At 40.3% G+C, this 17,940-nt stretch overlaps 1 protein-coding gene across 8 annotated transcripts in view; it reads right to left on the bottom strand.

The window, feature by feature from the left end:
- The window catches only part of NFIB (nuclear factor I B), a 234,490-nt gene that overhangs the window by 210,175 nt on the left and 6,375 nt on the right, over positions 1 to 17,940 (bottom strand). For 3 of the 8 annotated variants that reach the window (XM_028526346.2, XM_028526369.2, XM_036021591.1), the window contains exons 1-2: positions 15,860 to 17,033; positions 9,098 to 9,629 (exon numbers count right to left, since the gene is read on the bottom strand). In XM_028526346.2, coding sequence (XP_028382147.1) covers positions 9,098 to 9,629; positions 15,860 to 15,889 — 562 coding nt within the window. In that variant the 5' untranslated portion in view covers positions 15,890 to 17,033. Of the gene's footprint in view, positions 1 to 9,097; positions 9,630 to 15,859; positions 17,035 to 17,940 lie in introns of those variants that run through there. The other 5 variants (XM_028526353.2, XM_028526360.2, XM_036021590.1 and 2 more) reach the window with 4 other exon arrangements.

Here is a 17,940-nt window from a genome sequence, read left to right as displayed (position 1 = left end):
TCAGATTTGGCAACGAAAAATTTGGTAGGATAAAAATATCTGTTTTAACATTTTAGAAGGCATTTCCAATACTTTAAAAATAAAACTATTTCATTGCTTCAGAAGAGAACAGATATAAAATTCTCTATTTTTGCATATGAGGTCTTCACAGAGAATGGAAAAAACATTTTTTATATTCATTAAAATAAATATTTAATTTCTTATACTGGCAAGAATCTCCACAGTAATAAAATTTCAAATTTACTGACGGTTCACTATGTCATAAAATTTAGCTATTTAAGTCACAAAGGATAGGCTTCCACTAAAATTATGTTAGAAGATACTATATATAAAGTTAAACGTCACTCTCATTTTTTTTTAATTATTTTTGTCCTAAGTGTTGAGTACACAGCTTTTTCCAATACTGGACAAAGATTTATAGGGTGAAGTTTAAAAGTCAGTCATTGGACTTACACATTGGTAACCAAAAGCATAACTAAGTTTACCACTTTTACCCTATAAAATAACAGTAAAATATTTTTATTGTAACAGCTGAAAATGTTGAAAAGTAATTATTAAGGAAGCCATAAATATAAAAAGCTGAAAAGTTGACCTCAGAAGAGTGGGGAAAAGGAAATTGTGATATGCATCATCATACAACACAGAAACTAAAAATCTAAGCAGAAGAAATCCAAATACCTCCCAATGCCAAAATACTATCCCCGACCTCCTGTAGCAAGGAGGGCTGCACATTTGTCCCCATCACTGTCAGCAAACAAAAGAAAGTCACTTCTACAGCCAGACCATGGCAAACAGAAGACGTAGCTGCTGCAGAGGGACGCCTTGAATCCACTGGGGTGTAAAGTCAGGGCTGGGGCTTTTTGTCAGCTATTACCATAAAAGAATAAGAGGAAACAGTGACATTACTACACAATAGAAAGGTCAAACAGCTTGCAGCCATTTCATGACCCAGACAAGTCAAGGTCAAAGGATTCAGGTAGCAACTTAGCCAGGGCATAAGTTACAGCACAAATGAATTGTTTTAACACATCAGCTTTGGTCAATTAAACCTAACAAGGCAAGTTGCATCACGTAGCAGGGTTCCTGACACCAAGGCCAGAAGCTGAGACCGACCTCATAAAACAAGGCTTTTAACATAGCATAGCAAATTTAAGGTAATCCATCCAGAAACTGCAGATGTCAGAATAATAAAATACAAGTTGTCCTAAGCAGGAACATTTTTCACACTTCCGAATTCACTAATAGAGGGGTATACACTTCATATTGACATACTTGTATTATTAACATAGACATAAATGTAATCCCCTACTCTTATGAATTACAGAATACACCCTATTTCAAACACCTTTCTTAACATTTGTGCCCATGATTACATTTTTGTCCTAAATTCTACCATTCCCTGTTAACAACAATGTATTTCTCCATGTATGTTTTTAATATCAGTTTTGAAAAATCATGTTTTGAAAAATCTTCACCTTCATTCACATATTTATATCACAATATTAACTGATGCTTGTTAAATGCTCCTTTGTAATTTTGTGGGAGATATATGTATTTTAAAATTCAAGTAAAATTCATGAAATACTATTTGTTGAATTTTCTATTTTGGAGCTAACCATAATTTTAAAACTGCACATATTTAAATATTTTTTCCAAAGGCAATTCTCATTTTTTTTGCACTTGCTTAAACAAATCCCATTTTCAACCAATTTATGCTTCATCCATAACTTACTACATGTTCTGAAATGCCTTAAAATTCTGAAAATATACAACCTCCAGGCAACTCTCAGCCAGTAAAATTACTTCATCCATCACCCCATATTTTCAATTATATAGTCCTTATTCAGAGTTCTTTAATTTGTCTGTGATTCATCAATGCTGTCCTGTTTAAACTATCATCGTAAACAGAGAGGATATGTGTATCTAAGTGTTTTATTACAAACTATATATTTACACATAAGAATAGTTTGCATTCCCATCTTAGAACATTGCTTAAAGTAAATTTTTAGGATTTTGTGTGTGTGTGTGTGTGTGTGTGTGTGTGTGTGGCCTTCAATTCAGCCTCAAGGTTATTCCACCTCATTGGTTAATTGGTAGCCATTTCTTCCAATTTTCTGAATAATATAACAACCAAAAAGCCCAACCATTCAAGTCCCATTAGCCTCACATCCTGTAATGTTCAGTCTAATACAAACTAATCCCACAGACTCACTCCTCACTACATGCACTTAGTTTTCACAAGTTCTCTGCCGTCTGATGATCTGCTCTCTATGCCAAATCCTAACAACTGAATTCAGTTAAATTAACCACATCACATAATTAGAGTTCAAGAACCCAAGAATGTACTTTAAAATGAGATGACATACCACGTTGCCACAGAAAAGTGAGCATGCTTAAGAGGAAGCTCCCCTCTTGCTATGCTTGGCACTGAGGCATGCTGCTGTAATAACTCCAGTTTCCGATCACATAACCACACTAGTCCTTGAGATTTCTAAAAGTATTCCTCCTCCACAAGGATGGAAGAAAAAGTTAGAAAACTTTGCTTTGAACATTCTGTTGGCCAATCATTTGCTCTGCCACAGCACATACACTGAAAAACTCCTCAAGTGTCCCAAGTTCGACTTTCATCAACTTCAAACTAGCAAAGGCTATCCTTTGTTACACACTGAGAAGAAACTTCCACCCAAAATCCAATCTCAGAACAAGGGATCACCCTTGCCTTTGCCCATAATTTTCACATATTTAAGGATTTCCTATTTTAGTGGGAATTTAATGCTATTCTTACTCTCTGCAAATCTTCAGCTTCACACAAAGCAATAATTATTCCTTTTATTATAAAGTCAGTTATCACGGAAGCCACAGGGGTGACAGAAATGAAAACTTACATATCTCAACTTTCAGAATTCCAGAGAATTCTGACACAAGCGCTTATTGGGTCTCTCCCTCTTCAGGTGCTTAAATTCCAACTAGTTGGCACAGATGGGAAGAGAAAGAATGCTATAAGTTTTTTAAGCCCACTGGTCTAGGTTTTCCATCCAGTTGAGCATAATGAAAGTTTATGAAAAAGGCTTAGTACTGAGTCAGATATCTTGGACTGTTGTTTCAAATCATAGTGCCAAATTTCAAGGGGAAAAGTTAATGGAGGATTAAAACTTTAATTTCCTTTTGGCAGTCTCCTTCGAAATTCCAAATTTAGGAAAAAACAAGTAAATAAAAAATCCTACCAAATATATATTGCATCTACCTGTAGATATACCCCAAATGGGCCACTTTAGAAAACAGAAACTTTAAAGGACTAAAGCAGTGGTGACAGGGGAACTCCCTGAGTGGCCTGCCCAGCTCCCAGGCTCCAGGCACGTGTCACACAGCCAGTGAGCCACCGTCTGGGAGACCCAGCCATCCTCTTCTGTCACTGCAATTCACAGTTCCCCCCATTTATCAGTGTCCCTGAATGACAGATATCATTTCAGTTCTTTTACATATGGAGTTATTTTGCCATGCAAGAGGTGTAGTGTACTGAACTTGCAAATCCAAGCATATTACCTAGATGAATATTTTTAGTACAAAATGTGTAGGGCTGTGTTTATGGGGAGAGGACACCATTATGGAAGGATGCCTAACACCATCACTGGGATATTTTACCAACCTTTGCTGCCTCCGGAAAGTGGGTCACTATATATTTTTAAATATTTGAAAATCATAATTGATATCACAAATGAGCCCCTCCCTTCCCTTTGAAAAGTGAGATCATATTAACAGCAACGCAAGAGCTTAGTCTGCCATATCAGAACACAGATGCCAAGTTTTCCCAGCTGGCAAGTGGGGCCTCAGAGTTTAACTCTTGAGTTGTCTGGCCATGCTATCTTATGGCAGGGACAGCATGGCATAAAGAGCAAACTTCTGGCCCCTCAGACTGCGTTTTCTTCTTATCAGCGAGAAAACTGCTAAGTATCTTATCTTACAATATATGTTCCCACAAAGGTCTCATTAAGCTGAGGCATAAGACATGCCAACAAGAGCCCTTCTTTATCTGGTGAACTGCATGTGAGGCAGAATGCAAACAAATGAGCGCTAGAGTTCATGAGTTCAGTCAAGGACAGGATGCTGGATGGGAAAATTGAACAGTGTTCCCCTAAGTCAAACATGCTTACAGACTTTATGCTCTCTGAGCATTTCACAATGCCAGCACACCTCCTCATCCTAGAGAGCAGCCTCATTTTAACAAGTTATGAAAGCTTCATTTTCCCCATAATGGGAAATACCTGCAAATGAAGTGAAATTTATTAAAATGTTAAAATATATTATCAACTTGCAAACACTTATCTACTTAAGCTTTTTATACAGAAATAATTATTACCCAAAAGGACTCTAAAAGTCAGTGACTGAAGGGGGAAAATAATTCCTAGCATTTAACCTCCTTGCTAATGGTATGTGACAACCAGGAAGGATTCTATTTCAAAAACAATAACGGTTACAGCTTCCCCTCTAAACAAGTCATATTTTTCTCAACTTCAAAATGTACTTAAATTATCATAATGTTTAACAATAAAACAACAAAAGTTGCCATCTAACATTGGATCACAATTTTAAGGATACCACCAGCTAAAGGAAACTCCTCGTGATTTCCTAAGCGCCATGAGGTTCCTGGACTCTCCCTAAGAGCACTCCAAAACATGTTCAATAAGAGTGCAAAGTACAGTCCAAAAATCAGTTAGACTGACTTAGTCTAAACTCAAATCTGTTAAATTCATGACAACAGTTACTATCTCTTGAGATCTTCAATCTTCTTAGTGTGCTGTGATCTCTCTCATTCTTCAGAACCCTTCCCTGCCTCAGAAAGAGCCCAGTCCCCACTCCCTCACCCCACCCTGCTTTTTTCTCCTCAGGCAGGACACTGCCTGGTGAGTCAAGGCCTCCCAGAGGCCAGACTTCCTTCTGTGTAGCCCTTTGGGTAGAACTGCTAATCCTTATTAATTAACGAGATAATGGTGGTTCACTGGAAAGCCATATTAATGTTAACTATCGAGGAAACTTCAACCAAAATTATTTTAGCCTTTTGGTTGGTTTTACTGGTGTGCAGAACTGTGCACTAATAATTTGGCAATATTTTGATGCAGAATTGGAACACTCAGGAGTGAGTGATTTATATCAGGCCTTAAAACACAGCATTCCTCATTAAGGTTTTCCCATTTTTTTTTAACATTTACACTGTTACACATTACTAACTGGAAAGAAAAGTAAAGTCCTCTCAACATGTTACTATAAATTCTGCAAGTGCGAAAATCAAGGGAACCAAAAACTGTCTAAGTAATAAGCAGTGATGTGACTGAAAGCAAGAGTCAGTCATAACGAACACATTCCAATATCACCACATTTGGCTGGTCCTCTGCACCCTTCTCCTAGCATACCCCACACCCTACAGTGCACTTATGTCCCTGTAAGGTGTGCTGTGCAAGGCTTGCCTGCCTTTTGTTTTGTTTTGTTTTCTTTTGTTTTGCTTTGCTTTCATAAATGCAATAACAAAGACAATATGGGGAAAAGGTACCACCTGCCCAGGAATCATTGGACATCTTTAATATCTTTGGGAAAATGGGGGCCACTTTAGAGCTATTTTTCCCCTTTAATCTGTCACAGGCTTAAAAAAAAATTTTAAACCTTAAAAAAAAAGGGAAGGGTTTTATATTAGCTAAGGTTTGCTGCAGCAAACAAGCAAGCAGCTTTCATTCAGGGATTGTCAAAAACTTTCCAGTGTGCCCACTGCAATGCGGATGCCAACCAACGAATCAAAGGCATTCAGCAACTAGACAAAGAGGGTCTGATGCCAACCTCGGTGCCACTGGCAACCATTATTGGCATCAAGCACAGTGTCTGCCTTTTTTTTCCCCCTCGCCTGGCACTTCACAAACAAAATGGCGGTTCTTGTAGCAACGAAACAGCCGAGGGGCAGCCCTCTGAATCAATAACGTCAAATGATTTTATGGATTTAAACACAGTTACTCCCAAATGATGTGTATATTTCAGGTAAAGTGGGATGGGGGGTTACATAATTTTATAAATGACTACATTGAACATAACCCTTTACTAATGTAGAAAAATTGAAAAATGGACTAAATTGCGGCCAACCAGGATATAATGCAGAGAAGAAGCTGAGTAACAAAGAGATTTAGCTTTAAAGGGAATGCTGCCTTGCGGCCATGTGATGCAAAAGTCTAATGAACTATATATCAAAAATGATTTCGAAATGCATAAATTTTTCTCCAAACCATATCAGATGCAGATGTAGCACTACAGCTTGTGTCAAAGCTATAGTAGTAACTCTTTCCACATTTCAAAAAGGATGAGGCTTCTGGGCATGAAGAAGGAAAAAAAAAGTGTGTGGGTTGAACCAAAAGAGAAAGAAGGAAAAAGATAAGCATAGGAAGTTGGTCAACAATGGAACTTTATTATACGTTGGTCTTTATTTCATCCTTAGAAAAGATGCAGTTTATGATCTTGTATAAATAACCAAGAGGATTATTGACATTTCCAGATCTGGAAATTGTCAATATATTGTAACATCACTCCACACTGCAATGCGGATGCCAACTAACAAATCACAGGCATCCTGAGCTAAACAAAGAGGGTCTGATGCCAATCCTGGTGCCAGTGGCAACCATCTTTGGCATTCTCTCTGTTCTTTCTCATGTTTTCCTCCCAGTCCTTTAGAAGTGGGGTGAGAAAGAAAAAAGGGGGGAAGGTAATTCTGTTGCTCATTCTGTTGCAAACATAACATTTTTCTTTTCTGATTTTTCTTTCATGTTTTTCTTTGTACTTCTCCACCTGATTTATAAAACAGACTCAAGGGGGTTTTCGCACACTTAGAGGAGAAATAAAAAGTCACTGTGGGGATATGCAGCCCACCGACTGACTTCAGCCTTCTCTGTTAGGGTGCTTTCCTTAATCTACTGTGCTACGAAATGACACAATTAACCTTTATTTAACCAAAAGAAAAAAATATAAGTTTTGTAAAAGAGAAAACAAAAAAGCATCCTGATGAGATTTTTTTTAAAAAGCCCCCAGATGTTAAGAAGAAATGATGCACTGGCAGGTAGCAGAGGATGCAAATTCGATGCAGTGTAAAATAATGAAAGGTTTTACGATACAGCCTCGAAACAACAACAAAATCAATGTTTTCTCTGAAAGTGTGGTCTCCAAGAGTTGCTTAAAACTTTATGAGGATCATGACTGATGGTGCAATGCAGAAGGCATTTTATGCATTTTTCTTTCTTCAATCTATCTTCACAAAAGTAAAGGATATGTTCTTTATTGTCAGTTCATCAACCGAGAGAGTTGGCTGCCTGCCCCGGGAGTGAATATACATGCGTGCGCACCTCCAGGACTAGCCTTCGAGCAAGTTAAAATGTGAGCAGCAGTCAAATGCTTGCAAATCTTCCCTACACTGCACTAAAAAGTTACATGACCCACTTTTTAAAACTTACTTCTAGCCCTGATCTTCACAACACAGTTACAACACATTTACAAGCAATCCAACACATATGTACAGCCCACCTTAAAATGTCACCTTCTAGACAGCTGTCAATCAAATTAAGTGTCATGTGTCAATGAGCTTTTATTTTAGGACTCACAAGAAGGAAATATGTGTGCTCCTTAAACCATCATTACTTAGAGTTTAATTCTTAAATACATAGAATAAATGTAAAGTTTAATTTTTTAAAAAAAAAGCAATGTATGATGTCTAGCACCATTATTTAAAATCAAACTAAAAAATTTTAAATTACATTTAAGCATATCTCTAAAACTGTATCAAGTAAAGATAAATACAAAAAGCAAATAGTAAGTTACCTAGATTTTTGAGTCAAAGAGTAATTTTGGAGTTTTATCTTTTAGATAATAATAAAGTTCATGCCAATTTATTTACTGAACGTCAGATAGCCATCTTCCACCTGACCATCTATAAAGCATTCTCCCTACTGCCAGGCCAAGTTAGGAAATAACCCACCATCTGTAGCAGATCAAACTTCAGTCCACTTTTGGTATGCATTTTTTTAATAATGTTTTACTATGGATTGTTGCTAATACAAGGACATCTATATTCTGACACAGTTATTTGAAGAAAAGAAATTCTCACCTCCTTAAAGAAAACATGTGAAAAAATAAAATAGTAAAGAAACATATTTCGTCAACTCAAAAAAACACTAAGCAAAAATATCACCTATTTTTTAATTATTCAAGTAACATTTATATCATTCTCTTTATCAAGTATTTTCTAAAAAACAGGTATGGTGTGTGGTTTCTGCATTCTTTTTGAGATTTATTTTAAACCAGTGTAACTAGTCAACTTTCTGTTTTTGTTTTGTAAGGATAGCTGCAACTTTTCTCCTCAGTAAGTTTTATAAATTTACACTCAAGTAAACTAACAACATTACGTGTCCAAGTCACTGAAAAAATATTATAAGAAATTATTTAAACAACAATAATCCATTTAATCTGCAGTGAATAATATACAATAAAAAATAGGTTTGATAGAAATATTTAAATTAAATAACTTTAGATCTACATAATATATACTCTCCAATATTGGCTATCTTGAGCATTTTGTAATAGGAAATGTTAATTCTATTTTCAGTGTAATAGCACTAGATTCGTGAACAAAGTTCATCTCCCTCATTAGATATGAGGCTAGTAAAGTGAATTTGACTATTCATAAATAAAGTTACATTTTCAAATTGAGAAAAGATGACTAGATGCAAGCAATGTAGCCTTAGACAAAACGGTAAAGCGTAATAGACCACGTTTTTCAGACTATCCTGTGTCATTGATAAAGTAGATTATTTCAAAGACATTTGAAAACATATCTTTGTGGTCTTTCTTTAAATATCCATGCCTATCCAGGTATGAAAGCTCCACGTCTACTTCCAGGGCTTACACTCAGCAGTGGACAATCTGAGAGGAACAGGGCATACCACTCTGTAGAGGGAGTGAGGAAGGAGATCTAGGGGCCTTGAGGACCATTTAACCCAAACCACCAGATTCTGCCTGTATAAGGGATTTGTGGGCAGTGTCTGAAGTGCGAGAAGAAAGAACAATTTGCTCCTACCTTGCTCCTGCACGTAGTATGCCAAAAACAAATCAAGCTCCTTAACTGATACTGTGATATGATGTGGCTGGACACAAAGTGCTGGGTTTGTGCAATGTGGGGATTTCATGAGCCGCTCTCCATCGGTACTTTCCAAGGGGATGCCTTTGAACAGGATCACCATGACTAGATCCAGACGCCAGACTTTGTCTGCCTGTCGCAGGCAGTCGATTCTCCTAATCTTACCCTTCTGGTCAGGATTGGATAAGACACAGCACGGGTGTTTCTTGCCAGTCACAGTGAGCACAAAGTCCTCTCGGTACTCTTGGCGGATATCTTTGCGCAGTTTGGCCAGGAGCCTGGATGCCCACTTCTGTTTGATTTCAGGCTTTTCGCTGAGAAGCTCATCTTTGACTGCTCTTTCTTCATCTTTTGACATTCGCTTCTCGTGCTTTTTAAAGTACTTGCGTTTCCGAGCCTGTAGGTTGAACCAAGTATAGGCGATTGCACGGACATGTGGAAGAAGTGCCTCAATGAATGGGTGAAATTCATCCTGTGGGAGATGACAGGGAAAAAGACAATGTACATACATGGTCAGTTTAGCTTTAAAGCCTCAAAAAAAAAAAAGTCCACTATCCATTCTCAAATCAGTACAAAAAGTTATGCATAAAAATAACACTCTTTTCTTATTTAAAATGATCAAAATAGTAAAACAAGAAGAAAATCAAGTGTACCAAGCTGCCCCTTTTCCACCAAAATTCACAGGTTGATTCTCCCTCCTAAAAAGAAAATCAGGTTTATATTTGTATTTTCATTCGGGCCCTATCCCCTTCATTCCCACCCATGCCTCCTACATTCTTTAAAACACAAGCAACCAAGGTGCTTGGCACCTAATTTAATATTTAAATACTGGATTGACCAACTAACACTATGCAGTACCATTTTACAAAGAACACAGTGAGATTTTTTTTTTGAATCGGAGCAGAGCTGTTCAGAAGGCAGGAGCAGTGCCACAGTTCATTTCTCTTCTCTGTGGCACAGAAACACAAAGCATATAGATGCTCAGTGCAATGCCACACAGTTCCCGCTTTTGGAGCATGCTCTCAGCAAGAGGCTGCTGGTGGCACAAAGAGCATGCGCCATTAAACTTGATCCATTTTCTTATCAAACGTCCAACATTCCAACACTAAAACAGCACCATTCCAAGAGTGGTAACTAGAGAAACCGGTATACAGTGAGGGAAAGTGGGCAAAGGACACAGCTTGGTGTATCAGTGTCCTGAACAGAAGGTTTCCATACTTTGAGCAGGGCATTTGCTCCCTCCACCACCACCACTAGCCCCCAACACACACACACACACACACACACACACACACTCATACTCAACACTTTCCGGCTCCCTTGCACATACATACTCTCTTGCATTTTTAAATACAAGTTTCTAAAGTTGAAAATGAAAATTGCATGAATGTTCTTACAGCAGCTTTTCCTATACAGTCTGAAGCCCCACAGACTCGGTTAATTTGTTAACCGATCATATGAGTATGGCAATTATTCTAAACCCCTTAAAAATCAATCTGAGCTGAACAATGAAAAATGGCAACTTGGCACCAACTTTACATTCTTTGTGTCTCTGCATGCGGTGGCAGGGTGACACCAAGAGTGCACCCTGGTCACTTACTGCTTTTGTGGAATCGATACAATTCATTTGCTATGCACATGACTTCTCAGGCAGGACCGTGGGAGCATGTATGCATGTGCTTGTGAATCGGCACGTGTACAGACCCACAGTACCTATCCCCTGAATTAAGTGGTTTTACTCCAGGCTCTGGCATTTTTTCCTGCTTGTTTCATCTAAGCCTTTTTCAAGGAAGGGAAGCACAAGGAGATAATCTTTGCCTACAAATATTTCAAGTTACTTCCCAAAGCAGTCAGAGTTTCATTACCTCTTGCTGTATGTAAAACCTGTCTTATAAGCTCAGAAAAAAAAAGCCCTTAACATCTTTTTAAAATTCTTTTTAAGAAAGAAAGAGATTGTGATTTGTTGCTCCTCTTATTTATGCAGTCATTGGTTGATTCTTCTACGTGCCCTGACCAGAGATCGAACCTGGAACCTTTGCCTATTGGGATGATGCTCTAACCAACTGAGCTACCTGCAGGGCCAAAAGCCCTTAACATCTTGTGCACGCATGCTGCATGCAGATAATAAGCCAAGATCTCAAGCAAATAAGAATTCCCACCACAGCCACTTTTCTGGTCACATTGACTGTATTGTCACCCCAGCCAGCCACAAAATAACTTTCTTTAACTGATCACATCCCAAGTTAGAATTTACAGACTGATGATGGTCACCCTGAACTATGTGAAATAAATTCTATTTAGCTGGCAGATTGATGAATTCCATTAGGTAAAAATGATGAAAGTACAACTAATGACACTTTAACAAAGAAGGTGGCCCCTGAATCCCATGTAGTTAGGAATCCATTTTTATGATGAGGCTCAAAGTTTCACTGCTAAAGACTACGGCATGGTAGCCGTTTGCGGTTCGGAAAAGGAAGAAATGCATGTCTGATCCAATCAATAGTGCAGTTATCAAGTGTTTTAACATATTGCTGTAAAACATTCCTACAGCAGAATATGTATAAATCAAAATTTTATAACAATACAGAACACAGATGATTATATCACAGCATGAGGCATAAACAAATGCCACGGAGGAAATCATTAAACCGATCAGTAGTTTCCAGCAGAGATTTGAACAATTCAGTTACTATGCGAGCACATTAAACTAGGCCATGGAAAGAGTTAAACCACAATCTGTTCTTTGTGTGGGAAGGCAGCCCTGCTCACAGCAACCACAGCCCATGATAAGACCTCCCTATCTCCATACACTTTCTGATGCCATGCTTTCAGCTTCCACTGTAACTACAAAAACTTTGTTTATCCCTCTTAGAAATATATGCAAAAGGAAACCCTGCTCAAGGAAATGTGGACTTAAACATGCTTTTGGAACTCACTTCCTATACATAATCTGACTTTTACTATGATTTATTGATATGACTAAAAAGTGCACATATGTACACTCATAAACTAAAAATTTGAGAATGTAAAGAGTACATGGGGAGCAGCTTTATCTTACTCCTTTTACCCTCCCGTGCTTTTAGAGAAGCAAAATTATTTTAACAGATATTAAGCAATGCGGGAACTCTTAAGTACTTACATCCTTAAGTACTATGTTCAGTGACATTTCATTTTCTTATAAGACATCAAACATACTTTTGATTAAATTTGCGTTTCAAATCATCTGTCGTGTAACATATCTCAAAATTTGAATTAATTATTTTAAACAATCAAAATGCAAGTTGAAGGTTGAATTTGGAATTTCTGAGCAAAGGCACACAGAGCAATGTTTTTAAAAGTTGCCTTGCATTTTTCACCAGTGCTGCTAATATTTTAAAATATACTTTTTAAAAATTATTATTGTTAAATAGCAGTATCGAACTTTCGCAGTCCACAAAGTTGCCCTAATATCCTTCAGGGCTTTATTATTATGTGGACTCCATTCAAGTGAAACACTTACTGATAAGGAAACATATCCTCAAAAAAAAAAAAAAAGATGACAAGTAGAGGTCTGCTGTGTCATGTACGTTTCTGTACCTTTCTGCATTAACATGCCTAAAATGTCATCTCCTAAGTGTGACTGTTTTCTAATGCTAAGTTACAGTATACTTTTAATAATTTGAGGTGACAAAAATATGGAGCATAGTGACTGTCTTCATCCAAAAAAAATGATTGAGGTATTGAAATGTCCTAATTAATAGCTTATCAAAATAACACTTTAAACAATGATGAAGATTATTTTTTAAAGCAAAGCATATTAAGTGATCTAAGTCTAATTAATGGCTCTATACTAATATGCCACATTGCTTTCTCAGAATTTTTACTAAAATACATTGAGATGCAGTAATTCTCTTTTAAAACTTCCTCTAGTTTAACCAAATTGATAAAATAAATAACAAATTGCAAGTTTCAAATATAAAAGCTAACAATCCTGATTCCACTTAAAATATTGATTTTTCTTCACAGAAACAATGGTTTCCATGAAAGGAGTGGAAAATTAGACCAATCTAGATGTTAACGAATAAATACTAGATGTTCCTGGAGCATTGCTATTTAACAATAAACCATTTAAAAATGTAACTAAAGAACTTGAAGGACAATGGAAAAATCAATGCGATCATGACCAGTGAAAGTTATATTATTAGGCATTTACATTATTTTTAGAAAAAGCAAATATTAAATCACACATGATGGTTCTTAATTTTCCATTTATATCCGATTTACACTGATGTACAAATACTGATTCATATTGATTCACTGATACTTTTTGCATAACATTTTGCTACATATCAACTTTAACTGTGGCTCCTTTGGAACTAAAACTCTTTCTAAAACATAGATACTTTATATCAACAACTAAAACACTCTGTAAAGTTTTCAACCAATTAAAAATGTTTCTCTATTTTGTATTTAAAGATCAAAAAAAAAGTTTTGCTACAGTTATCAGATTCTTCCAATACAAAACCAAATTATTGATCCGATGCAACAGTTAATGTAGCCATACTTTTGCAACACTTTATATTTCCTATAGAGTCACACAGAAATTATTACTTAAGTGAGAATTCTAAAACTAAAAATTCCTTCTCTAGTATAGGCCTTAAATCCCCAAAGCAATGTTAATACATTATCTCACATTAGATTTACATTATTAAAACAGTAGAGGATATTAGTCATCATGAATTAGTGTTGGTAAGTGTATATTCTTGAATACTAATATGATAGCTGAATGATGATGCAGTATAGGCTACTAATATTCCATATGTCACAAAGCTTCAATTTTATTTTTAACATATACAAATTAAAATAAAGTTAGTGACTTTTCAATCCATGTTTAGAGGAAACCAAAAATGCAATGTATGTAAACCACTAGCAATGTTCTCAGAGGCCAATGTGGGAAACAATATAGAAGAGTAATCCTGTACAGGTGAGACTGAGTTAGTACTTCGTAAGCATACAGTTTGTCTCAATTCACTTTATTTGAACACTGCTTCAATAATGTAAAAATAATATCAAATGGATGTAGTTTACCAGAAAGAGAAAAAAACCCTGATGATGGGTAATATGAAAGGTAACTTTTACAACTGCAGGAAATTCGTTATACCTGAAACAGTTCAATCATCGTCTTTATTGGTCATTATTCATAGCTTTTAAAGGACAAATAGCTCAGTAACTCATTTTTCCAGTTTTGTTAAATTAAAGTGTACGTTTACTTGCTGAAAACAGCCATATCTAAGTTAATCATACTCAGATGCCAAACAAAATATAAACAATAAAAAATGTGTCAGCCAAAAAGCTACAGGACTGTATCCAATCACTGAATAAGCCTTATCATTGTTTTCATCTTCATTCACAATTTATGAATGCCTCAGTCCTTTTGAATCACAATGGCTTCTAATTGTCATACAACTGAAATCTTAATAATTTGTCCATTATAAAAAGTCATAATCATGGTATTGGATTTTTAAAAAAAATTTAACACACAAGACGAGGTGACACTTCTGTAATTATTTGTTATGCCAATACCAAAGTAAATGGTTATCAATTACCAGTGATGCTACATTGTCCTAAATGCTAAAGTAAACTGTCCCACACCTTTAGAGGTTTAAAATACTCCTTCAAAATAACAACTCTGGACTAAGATATTTAGTTAGTTCTTCAGTTGGTTAGTCAGCTGGTCAGCGATAAAAACTACCCCAGGTAAGTGTGTTCCATCTTGCCACTTTTCCATTTTACCGTCTGGTTTAAAGTTGTACGAATTCTGTTCTTTAAAGAAGTATAAAGCCAGGATTTTTTTCATATCATTGTTCCTAAAGTCTTGAGACAATTTTCAAAGTTAATTTTTTTTAATGACTTTACTTTTCCAGAATTACTTTCTGCCTTGGGAGCTACACCTAAATATCGTCAAATGAACAGGTCTCCACGGAACATCTTCTAAAAGTCCTTAACTTTTGCCACGACCAAACTACTTGGTGTCAAGGTAAAAACCACCTTTGTGGTGTGCTCACTGTAAACCTCTAAATGCAGATCACATCACGAAAGACCAGAATTTTAGATCCCCAAATTAAGCAAAGGAATGAGTCCCCGGACCACAACCTCTGACTGGCTTCGTCGCCGGCCACTGCCTGCAGCGAAGTCCAAAGGCGCCCGCAAGGACTCGTGCTTGAGTCCCCTCGTCCAAGTTCACTGGTTGTTTATAAGGGCTGAGTCCCCCACCTAAACCTCCTCTACAGCCGAGCCCGCCTCAGGGCGCGCGTGAGCGAATGAGAGGAGTGGTGGGCACCCTGGGCAGGGGCACCGCGACGCAGCAGACACTCAGGGGGCCGCGCCGGGGCTAGCTCTCCTCCGCCCGGGTCCTGCCCACGGTCGGCCTTCTCGCCCGGCTCAGTCGCCCTGGCAGCACGCGGGCGCCCGCTCTGTGTGCCCAGAGCGCGGGGCTGAGCGCGCGCGGTGGCCGTGAGCTAGGGGCCGCGCACCGGCTCCCGCACCACCGGGTAAATCCCCAGGCAACTCCCGGCCACTTTTTCGAGAGACGAGGGTTGCGGAGGTTAACTAAAGCCTTTAATTGTCCGCAGATGAGAGCAACAAAACAAACAAAACAAAACAACAAAACAAAAGGCATTTCGGGCTAGAGAGAAAGCTTGAGAGAGCTACCGAAACATGTACCTGAGTGAGACAGATGGGAGAATACATCATGACTTCGCCTTAAAACGCGCTTTCCCGGAGATGCCCAAGAAAATCTTCGAGAAGCAAGAATTTCATCTATTCATTTTACAGTCATCTGAGCCCCGCGATGCGATCAATCAGGACGGGGTCTGCGCTGGATTACCGCAACTTCACAGCAAACCCAGTCCTCCTTAAATAGCCAAAGATTCAGGTTCACTCGGCGTGCTAGATTTCCCGGGGTGAAATCCAATCTACAGTTTTAGACCTCTTGCAGTTTGAGCGCGCTGGCGGTGCTCGCCGAGGCCGCCGCAGCCGCAGCCGCCGCCGCTGGTGTGGGTTGCTTTTCGCCTGGGTTTGGGGATTTGTTTTCTGTTTTGCAGTTGTTGATGTTGTTGGGAGCTAGGCAGTGCGCGAAGGTTCGATGCGGGTTGGATTGGGTGGTGGTTGGTGGTGAAATGCTTTTTTAAAAAAGGCGGGGAGGGGGGCGCGGGAGAGAGGGCGGGAGGAAGAGCGAAGAGAATGTGTCACCGCCCTAGGAAAGTTCAAGGTTACAGCCCCAAGCTATGCGGCAGGATCCCCGACTGGCGATCGCAGCGAAACTTTGCTGCGAGCCGACCATGTGTGTGCGCGAGAGGGAGCGTGAGCGAGTGCGCGCGGGTGGCGGGGCGCGCGCGGGAGAGGGCCGGGGTGGGGGCGGGGTGGGTGGAGGAGAAGGGAGAGGCCTGGGTGAGGGAGGGGACGTGAGCGCAGGTCTCCCGGGTGGAAGAGGCTCCCGGCGCGCGGTCCCTGGCTGCAGCCGCCGCCGCTTGCGCCGGCTCCTTCTCGCCCGCCCGGCCGCCCGCCTCTCCCCACGTCTGACCCGACCGAGTGAGAAGGCTGCTGCTGCTGCCGCTGCCCAGAGCCCAGGGGGATCAGAACAAGCTCCTGAAAAATCCCAAACGATAAATCCCGCTCTCCCGCTCGGCTCCAAACTCCTTTCTGCTCTGGGCTCTTTCCCCCCTTCCCTCTGTCGCTTTTTTTCCTTGCAAAACTTGTAAGTTGAAAAATTCACCGGTTCCACCCTCCGGACCCCGCTCGAGCTCTCTCCAAATCAGACTTAAGGATTGTTTTATTATTTAATTACACAATCATCGCTTTACTCCTCCTCCTGCAAATGCGCATTCCTTTTGCACCAGCCTCTCCACACCCCCCGCCCCCCACCTTCCTCCTCCTCCTGCTTCTCTCCCTCCCTCTTTTCTTCGCTCTCTCTTCTCTCTCTCTCTCTCTCTCTCTCGTTTGTTAAAGGTTTCATATCAGTGCAACAGAACCATAAGTTGTTTTTTTCTCTTTCAAAACTGGTCTTTCGGCCCTTTACGCTAATCCCGTACCCTCCCCACACAACACACACACACACACACACACACACACCCGAAAACCCGCCCTGGAAGAGAAATTTCGGTGCTCGCTGCGGACTCTTTAAGCCGCGGGGACATCCGAGTGGGAGAAACACTAAGCCGGTCTGGGCCCGCGAAAGGAACGAATGGAAAATTCCCTCACACCCTGGCCGCCCTGGGGCCCGGGCTGGGGCGCCGACTCTCACACCCCGGGCGGGCGCGGTTCGCCAAACCCGCCGGCTGAAAAGAGGAGGGGGAGGCTTGGAGGCGGGGGCCTGAGCGAACTTGGGCTCAAGTAGTTGGGGCGCGTCCGTGCGTACGGAGGCGGGGTCCGCCGGGGTCTCCCCCGCGGGGGCCCGCGCCCCGGGGCTGCTCCTCGGAAGCCGCGCGTAGCGCTTCGCCGAGGCTTGCCGCCCTCCCTGGGGTGCCCAGTGCACGTGGCCCAGCTCGGAGTGTGGAGGACCGGGCCGAGCCGCCGCCGCCGACGCCGCCTCCCCCTTCTTTTCCTTCCCTCCCGCGGCCGGCCCCGCTCTCTTCCTCCAGCAGCCCCACTGGCTCGTTCCCAATCCCCACCCCACCCCCCCAAATCCCGGAGCCGGGGCGCCGGCGGAAAGCGGCTCCCCTCGCGCCGGGGTGCAGGCTGGGCGGGGCCGCGGCGCGCCCAGAGCTGCGGGGCGGGCGGGCGGGCGAGCGCGCGCGCGGGGGGTG

This window comes from Phyllostomus discolor, chromosome 3 (assembly GCF_004126475.2).
Source record: "Phyllostomus discolor isolate MPI-MPIP mPhyDis1 chromosome 3, mPhyDis1.pri.v3, whole genome shotgun sequence".
Taxonomy (NCBI): Eukaryota; Metazoa; Chordata; class Mammalia; order Chiroptera; family Phyllostomidae; genus Phyllostomus; species Phyllostomus discolor.
The sequence above is the reverse complement of the archived record's forward strand: the minus strand, read 5'-3'. Positions and strand labels throughout refer to the sequence as shown.